Below are 9,107 nucleotides of genomic sequence, written 5' to 3' on the forward strand. Positions count from 1 at the left end.
AAATTGAAAGGCGGGACTAGACTCCCATAGAGGCGAACCTGACCCAGCCAAGCTTTCCCTAGATAGACCAGTGGTCTACTGACATTAACATGTGGATTAGTGTGTGTGCTGGTCTAAATGCAATACGCAAGGCTGCTTATGGTTATTCATGTACTATTCTGGCCTAGCCTTCTGAGAATAGATTAGTTCACAACCATTGATAAAAGAACAACCTGCCTGCCTCCAAAGTAATTAAGCCTTGACACGTTTTGTCTTTGCACATACTAACAACAGCCTCTTCAGCAGACGGTTTAATTATTCACAAGTGTTACAAAAGAGACATGAAATGGCTTATACAACAAAGCTAGGACTGTAAAAAATAAATATATTTTTTGTAATTATGTCAAATCATTCCACCCTCGGCCATCTCTGTGTGGAGTTTGCATGTTCTCCCCGTGCATGCGTGGGTTTTCTCCGGGTACTCCGGCTTCCTCCCACATTCCAAAAACATGCTAGGTTAATTGGCGACTTCATAATTTGTCCATAGGTATGAATGTGAGTGTGAATGGTTGTTTGTCTATATGTGCCCTGTGATTGGCTGGCCACCAATCCAGGGTGTACCCCGCCTCTCGCCCAAAGACAGCTGGGATAGGCTCCAGCACCCCCCGCGACCCTCGTGAGGAAAAGCGGTAGAAAATGAATGAATGAATGTCAAATCAAGAGTGATTTACTATAAGAGCAGCAGTATAAGTAAGTAAGTTTCATCAGTCACTTTTTGCTGTTACAATGGATCTGTTAAGATGAACTAGACTCTCACCAATCAGGATGTGCTTTTAAACAGGTGGGGATTTCAAACTGCTGAGAAAAAAGGTTTGCCTTCTGTGACTGAGCAGAAAATCGCTTTCTGAAGTAATCATGAGTAATTGTACTCCAGTCAGTTCAAAGTATTGGTGTCATACTAATGGTCAATTTAACTGATATACTGTAGGATTATTACTTTCTTAATGGCTTTTCTTGTCTACGTTAAGTAAGTATTTAATATGCCAGTATGGAAATGGACCGACTTCATGTGAGTCTTGGGTTTACCCCAATTGTAGTCCGCTAACAAATTGCAGTATATCCATCACTACAGTGTTGCATGTGTTGTCTAATGTACACAGAGGCTATCAGTAGACTTCCAGGTTGTGAGCCTGCTGGTTTTAATTCTCAAGGATTGAAAGGCGAACAAGCCAGCAATTGAATTTGGGGTTGCATGGGTTCTACGCCGGGGATGTAAAAACGAGAGAGCAATCAATAAAATCTAACTCTAGCAAACGCTACAGCTCTTCAGCCATCTATTTTGTCGCACATTGTATTTGGAATCTTGTGGTTTCGGATTCAGTCAAATACCTAAGAGCAAAAGTGACTTTTGCAAATGTATATGGTGACTGATATATAAATACTGTAGGTTCTAGGTTATTTTTCATCATAAGATATGTCTTTATTCGTCCCTCAGTGGGGAAATTTGTAAATGTCCGCCTAGGTGGTTTACCAGATAATATCTATTTATTTATCAAAACTAAAACCAACAAAATAAAGAGCTGTGAAGGATACAAGTATATTCAAGAGTCGAACTGCATGTTGAGTACAGTAACTCTGGACATTCAAAGTACTCCCCACCTCTAATGTCCCCTCCGACAGCTCACCGTGTTCATTACAGCTGTTTTGTGTCATTATGGTGACAGGTACTAAACTGATGATGTAATACTGGGATCATGTTATCCTTGCGATTTCTCAACTGGAACAACAACAACAAAAAAAACCATCCAATTACCTCTTAAAAGTCACAGCTACAAATTTGGCCTGATATTAAATCCTGAGACAAGAATGCTTATCTCCCTCCTGCAAAGTTCCACGACAAACAATGCTGGCAGGCCTAGTGATGCCTTGGCCATTCAAACGTATTTGTTTTCCTCATCTTATCGCTGGTTGGCGCTACTGTGCGTCGCTGTGGAGATGGTGGCAAACAGTAAGAGTGGGAGGGGTTGAGGAGGGCAGTGAATGGGGCCCGGCTATCAGGGACCTACCGTGTCCATGGGGCTCATTAAATTTTCAACAACTATGCACTTGCCTCGGGTGTCGTTTACAAAATATTGAAACGGTTTCTAGAAATGGTCAGATATATAAAAGCGGAATCAATTTGAGAAAAAAAAAGTTTTTCAAATACTTTAAATTCATCACATTTTGATGATCATCATGGATATCCAATATCTCCTAATACTAAGTCATGTCTGCCTTCATATACTTTTGTACAAGCTTGTAGGAACAGCCCTGTATACAAGCTGACTGAAATGTGATGAGTTTTGTTTCCCTAATGGGGTCCCCGTGTCTTCATGGCAATCAGTCAGTCCACTTAGGCGAGCGAGTGTTATCTTTGCAAACCATGGTCGGGTCTGACTAGGCACTGATTAGGGACAGCGACCATCAAGTGGTAATCACACAGTGCATCTTGATATATTGGATCCAATGCATATGCACTATATTGGACTGCACCATCAAATCAGAGGTTGTGAGCCATACCATTTCTCAAGTCCGACACAAATGTTTTCTGCAATTGACTCTTATTTGAGGTGTGATGGCCAAGTATCCTACCACAGTTGTTCACATTTCAGAAACCATTTGTGATCACCAATGTTGTGCCTTGTGGTGCTCGTCCAGACACATGCATCTAGTCAGGCAGCCCTCTACTTAGGCTGGGTGGACCCGTGCCACCTCCAGTCTGCCAGCTACACCCTTGAAACCCTCACCTAGTCACGGTATGGTCCAGTAGTCCCTGCCTTCCAAACCAAAGGACCTTTTCGTACTCTCTTAGTTGTTGTTCTGTCCTTTTTTGTTTCACTGCTCGCAACACAGAGAATACAATTAATTTAAACTGCTCCACCGCACCAGCACATACAATATATCTTCTCAAGGTATAAGACTAGACTATACTTTACAGCAGTAAAGTCCGAAGGTATCTTGAACCAGTCATAATGTGCTATATATATCACTATATTGACACTTACTATGGTACCCATTATGTCATTGGATGGTCATATCACCTTGTACTTCGGTACGAGGTGCATTATTAAAAAAAATATACAATTAAATTAAAAAAAACCTTAAACTGTATTATGGAAAGCAGGAAGTGAACAAATGTAAAAGTTACTGATTGTAAAAGTACCAGATGGAGGGGTAGGATTTAATAAGCTTTGCTTCTTCCTACTCCTTTTGGACATGTGGAACTGTGAACTGATTATGGGATGCACTCAATTGGAATCTGATGCATGTTCAAATGAAATAAAACCATTACCATATAGCAAAATAGTTGCTGAGGGTTGTACATGGAAGTAGGTTGAGATAAGTTACATAACTCACACATGAAAGTTGCAGCTTTTTTTTTTCAAGAAGTAAATCTCTAAGAGGTATTTATTCCCCTGAAAAGGATTTAAGTATTTAGATTGCAACAATGGTATCTCCAAAGCAAAGTTCAGCGCCAGACAATAAAGTACATTAGACAGTATGAGCCTCAAAGCTTATTCACTCCGGTGTTTTTGCAAGAGCCCTGACTTGTTTACTAAGCACAGCAGCAGAATCGACTCTGAGAAAAGGAATGCAACAGTTTGGCTTACTACAGTACTGCCATATATTTCAATAAGAGCCTATCAAGTGTGGGCTAGCGAACATCTACGTGACAAAGTTGATCAAACGTTGACATCACGCTGACCGCTACTGTTTTCAGAGACAACAAGACAGATCTTAGCATCCTCCCCTCCTGCTGAGATAAACCCATCCTGTTGTTCTTACTTTGGGCTGTGCCCCAGTAACAGTCGGAGCGAGGGCAAGTCTCCCTTGGCAGCAGCATAGTGAACAGGTAGGGCCCCTGTGTCTGTGGGGGCCCCGGGATCCGTCTCGCCACTCTTGAGCAGCCAGTCGGTGATCTCGTGATGACTGAAACGTGAGGCAAGATGGAGAACGGTGGCGCCAGAACTGTCCTTGTCCTGGAGACAAAAATGGTGGTCAATTTTAGGACTTTTACTGCCATCACACTACAGGAATAATGATAGCAATAAGTAAAATGTATAGCATAGCAAAGCATAGCAAAATGTAAACATATTGAAGCCAAAAACATGTTTCCTTTACGAATGCATTTTGAGTGTTAAAGATGTACCTTATACAAGAAAACCTATTATGCTCATTTTTGGCCCTTTGTATTGAATTGCAGACTCCTGTTGAGCAGCTACACACAATAACCCACACAAAACGCTTTCTAGGTCCTCCAGAATCTGCACCTATTCCAGCTGTATTTCCTTGGCTTTCCAAAATGGTTTATTTTAATCGATTCCACCCACGGCCCACCACTAAACTCTCAGGTCTGATTGGTCACACTCCTAAGCGCTCCCGTGGACTTCCAGACTACTGCCGAACCCCACTTTTATAATTTTGTCGGTATAGAAGTTGATAAAAATGAATAAACCCTTTTGAGAGCTACTTGATAACTGATTCAGAGCTACTGGTTGGAGATCCCTGAGTTTCGGTGCATAAACTTGAGTGGTAACGTAGGTCCACAATTATTGAGTGCAGACAATCTTGGTACAACATTGGTAGTAAAAATGTGGTCATTTTAAAAAAAACGTATGTAGATCCACTGATTAGAAATCGGTGAGCTTGTAATTTGCATTAGGTGCAGGTAAGATGCCCCCTGTATGCACACTATATAATGCTACATAAACAAACACTTCCTTACACAGTTATGACACTGATAAACCGTTACTTACAGCTTGCACCTCTGACTCATCAAAATCAAAATGACTGAGTAACATTGGAAAGGCATCATGCTTCAGCAACATATTCCAGCTTTGCCCATGCATTTTATTTTTCATTTCTATTTTCTGCATAAATTTAACATTCTTGGGTCCATGTAGCAAGCTTCACTTGACTTGTTTTATGCACCAGGGTTCCAATTCATACTTGACCAAACAAACCGCACCAGCAATTCCGCTTTGACCATGAACGCATGCACTCCACCGCACAACTAGACATAACCCCATAACATAATCTTAACACATAACTACATATAAAAGTTGATACTATTAGATTTAGTTTTGTGCAAAGTGTGAGGATTGTGCAACTATGAACTGATAATGCTTCTTCTTATTTACTCACCTCTGGCCGACATCCACCCTGGGTCAGCAGCCACTGTAAGCACGCTAGGTTGCCAGTGGCTGCCGCATCGTGTGCCGGACTTGCCCCATTGTTGGCCAGACAGTGACCCGGCAGTCCGGCCTCCTCCACTAGGAACCGCAAACAAGCCAGTTTACCCGCCCGGGCTGCGTGGTGGGCAGGGGACGCCCCCAGCGCATCCTTCACGTCCCTGGTGAGCACCTTTGCAGCTAATTGCACTTTAAGAGTTTGCAGGTCCCCCTGCCTTGCAGCCAGCAGCGTCCTCTCTCCTTCGACCACCATGGCTGCAACAGGCTGGACAACCGCCCCACCCCTCCTTCCCACCTCCGGTGCACTTGAATCCGTCGCGTTCACCGTGAATATCCACTCAGTATTTGGAGAGCGAAATTAATTGCATTTAGGACTACATTTCTCTCTGGATCCATGACAACAAGTCACTGCAATTACAAACCGACCCGTGTCCTGTCTGCCCAACTTCCTGTAGGACGGAGGAAGAACTAAACTGCCCAGTTTAGAGTAATATATTCCTTCGGCCACTTTGTTTTCCAGTAACCCGTATCTTGTGCTTCAGAGAGTATTTTTCCTCCTCTGGCAGATGGCGACATGGGACTGAGCGCCTGTTAAATAATCCATCAGGGGGAGGATCGCTGAGCCTGTTATAGGTGGTTGCTTTTCTGAAAATCGGCTCACAAGTTAAAGGGCCAGCGCGAGTATGGTTGCCCTTTAAGTGCGGGGAGTCAAGGCACGGCATTTATTGTGCAACACGATATTGCCATAAATATGTCACATTAGAAGAAACTGTAGGCTTGTTTGAAAAAAAAAAAACACTCCAATTAATGTAAGGTAGGCTGTGTCAACAAGGTTCCAGTAGGTATATTTTACACAGGAGAGGGCCACCTGGTGGTTTGTTGTTTAAATGACATCACATTTTGTTTTTCCTCTATATACATATACATCTATACATTCATTCATTTTCTTTTCATTTGTTTTTCCTAACGAGGGTCGCGGGGGTGCTGTAGCCTATCCCAGCTGTTTTCGAGCGAGAGGCAGGGTACACCCTGGACTGGTGGCCAGCCAATCACAGGGCACAAACAACCATTCACACTCACATTCATACTTATGGACAATTTGGAGTCGGCAATTCACCTAGCATGTTTTTGGAATGTGGGAGGAAACCAGAGTACCCGGAGAAAAACCACGCATGCGCGGGGAGAACATGCAAACTCCACACAGAGATGGCCGAGGGTGGAATTGAACCCTGGTCTCCTAGCTGTGAGGTCTGCGCGCTAACCACTCGACCGCCGTGCAGCCCCGCTCTATATACAGTGTTGTGAAAAAAGTGTTTCCCCCAGATCAGATCATCAAACAAATTACAATATTAGTCAATGACAACTGTGTGAAAAAGTAATTGACTGAGCTCCCTGAGCAACAACAACTGCAATCAAGCATTTGCCATAACTTGCAATGAGTCTCTTACAGTATGTAGAGTGGAGACATTTGGGCCCACTCATCTTTGCAGCATTGTTGTCATTCAGCCACAAAAGCTACCTTTGTTAGGACAAATATGACGGTGAAAACAAAAATAGCGAGTAAAAAGAGTTACAATGCTATATTCATAAGAACTTAAGTGATTTTGGTTATTATCAAGAAAACCATGGAAGTTGCTGGATATCAGCTCTTGAATTCAACTCTTATGAGCTATTTTTGTTGTCATTATTGTATTTGTCCAAACAAATAGAACTTTTATTGTTCCAGGCATTAAAATTGATCAAGAAACTGAAGAAACAAGAGGGGGGGGGGGGGGGGGGGCTCTTAATTTTTTTCGATGACTGTAGGTTAGAATTTTTTTTCTAAAAATTTGACTAATAATTTAATTTGTTTGATTATTGTCACTGATTCCATTCATTATTTTAATGGAGAGTATTTCCCCCTACTATGGGGGCATGACTGTTTTATATGAAATAAGGCTAGTTTAACAATGGGACTTTTTGAATGGACAATTGCTCCAAGTTCATCAAACTGGTGTAATTCTTTGCATCACCAAACGGTGGCAGGAACGCTTAATACAATACTCAGAAAACGTCTATTCCAATTCTATACATACTGATTGGCAAATACTATGACATTATATTTCCTCTAAACACGATTTTGAATGATTGACCCTTTTAGAATGTGCAGTGTGCATTTAAAAGCAAGCCAATAGCTTCAATTGGAAGTGCGTTATTTAACTGTGATTGCATTCGCATTGGAGGGCTCATCATTTCCTTCCTGCAGCTCTCCCCGGCTGTCACATTAGCGTGCAAGGGTGTGCATTTTATTTTCTGTATGGGGAGGGGGGGGGGGAGGGGGGGGGGGGTAATAGTCAGACCCGTGTCTGACGCGTGCCTCTCCAGACCATCTGTCCCACAGGCCCAACTGTCATGGACACCTTGCACCGCTTTGGGATTTGTGTGTGCTTATTAATCCCAACGGAGCCGTGACTAATTGTATACAAGAAAATGGACAATAAAGACTCCCTGGTGGGATCCACTTGAACATATCAGCCACAGTAAAAAGGACTTGTGTTTGCATGCATTCTGTCCTACACTGATGAATTTACTCAATTTACTTAATAAAATGCAAGGCAACTTTTTGCATCATTTTATCCCCTATAAGACAAGAACAGTCTTTGTATGTACAAAATTAATTTTGAAAGTAAAGCCGATATACTTTTGCAGGTGATGTTAACTTGCTTTTAGAAGTTAATTTTACTTACAAAAGTGAGTTGAGTTTTTATGCAAAAGCAAGTTAGCAAAAATACATTTTTATTTGAGGCTAATATTTCCATCCTGAATACTTGTGTACATATTTTTGGGAAAATTTGTTCATTGCATTTTTCTGCTGCGTAAATTAAAATGTTTTGTGTTACACCAACAGCTAAATGCAGGTTTTGGTGACTTATAGAGTAGTAAATATTTATTATGGAATGCCACCTTTCTGTATGGTGATATCAGTTGTAGAATAAAAATATGTGTAGTGTTAACCAAATTTATTTTTAATTGGTGACTTATAGTATAAGTCTAATACAATACATATTTTTCATTACTCGGTAATATTAAATTTATTTTATATATGTTTTTACTATGTCTCATTACCTTTACTGGGTCACGGAAGTACAGGAAAAAAAGCAAAGCATGTGGTTTAACTATGTCTTTAATTTCCCAGGCCTCCTACTTAATAGGCTTGAAGAAAAAGTCTCTATTGAATTGGGAAGCCAACGTTTTTTTCCAGCTGAGCCTGGGAACGCTGGGATATGCCTTGCACGCGTCTGGCGTGCGACAGTTATTCAAATTGGACTTCATTATTCGAGGCGTGCCTCCCCCCACCCCCCGCATCCATCTTTTGTGTGCAGCTCACATCTGCTGCATGAGCGGGAACATTCAAACCACCAGGCCATCCCGCGGCTCAAGTTCACCCCTCTTCTGCTGCGTACGCGTGGAATAATGTACATCTGAGACCGAGAAACGTTATTTATGTGCTATTATTTCATTTTAAGAGCACTTCTCAGTTCACCATGGTAACGGTTTTGCGTCAGAAATGTCTATAAATGTCCAATATGTGGCGTGCACCTGCATGACGCGTGCCATTATTGATTTGGGGTGCGTCCACATGCACAGCGCGTGCACGATGGCGCACAAAGACATCCTGTATGCCATAATACTGAGAATTTTATGAAATTATATTATATCCAAAATATTGTCACCATCATCTGTGACAACCAGGAATAAATTGTAAAGTAAAAAAAAAGGAGACCAGACCAAACTGTTTTATTTAAAAGTAAAAAAAGACAAAAACACAAAGAGAAAAATGACTTTATTCATCCACATATCCAATTTCTGTAGGACTACTTATTTAAATGTAAGATTAATTAAGTGTATATAATCCAT

At 41.5% G+C, this 9,107-nt stretch overlaps 1 protein-coding gene across 4 annotated transcripts in view; it reads right to left on the reverse strand.

The window, feature by feature from the left end:
• The window catches only part of espn (espin), a 29,479-nt gene extending 23,640 nt beyond the window's left edge, over positions 1–5,839 (reverse strand). For 3 of the 4 annotated variants that reach the window (XM_058085042.1, XM_058085040.1, XM_058085039.1), the window contains exons 1-2: positions 5,164–5,839; positions 3,805–3,998 (exon numbers count right to left, since the gene is read on the reverse strand). In XM_058085042.1, the coding sequence (XP_057941025.1) occupies positions 3,805–3,998; positions 5,164–5,463 (494 nt within the window). In that variant the 5' untranslated portion in view covers positions 5,464–5,839. The remainder of the gene's footprint in view (positions 1–3,804; positions 3,999–5,163) is intronic. The other variant, XM_058085041.1, reaches the window with a different exon arrangement.
• Positions 5,840–9,107: the final 3,268 nt, after the last annotated feature.

This window comes from Doryrhamphus excisus, chromosome 10, assembly GCF_030265055.1.
Source record: "Doryrhamphus excisus isolate RoL2022-K1 chromosome 10, RoL_Dexc_1.0, whole genome shotgun sequence".
Taxonomy (NCBI): Eukaryota; Metazoa; Chordata; class Actinopteri; order Syngnathiformes; family Syngnathidae; genus Doryrhamphus; species Doryrhamphus excisus.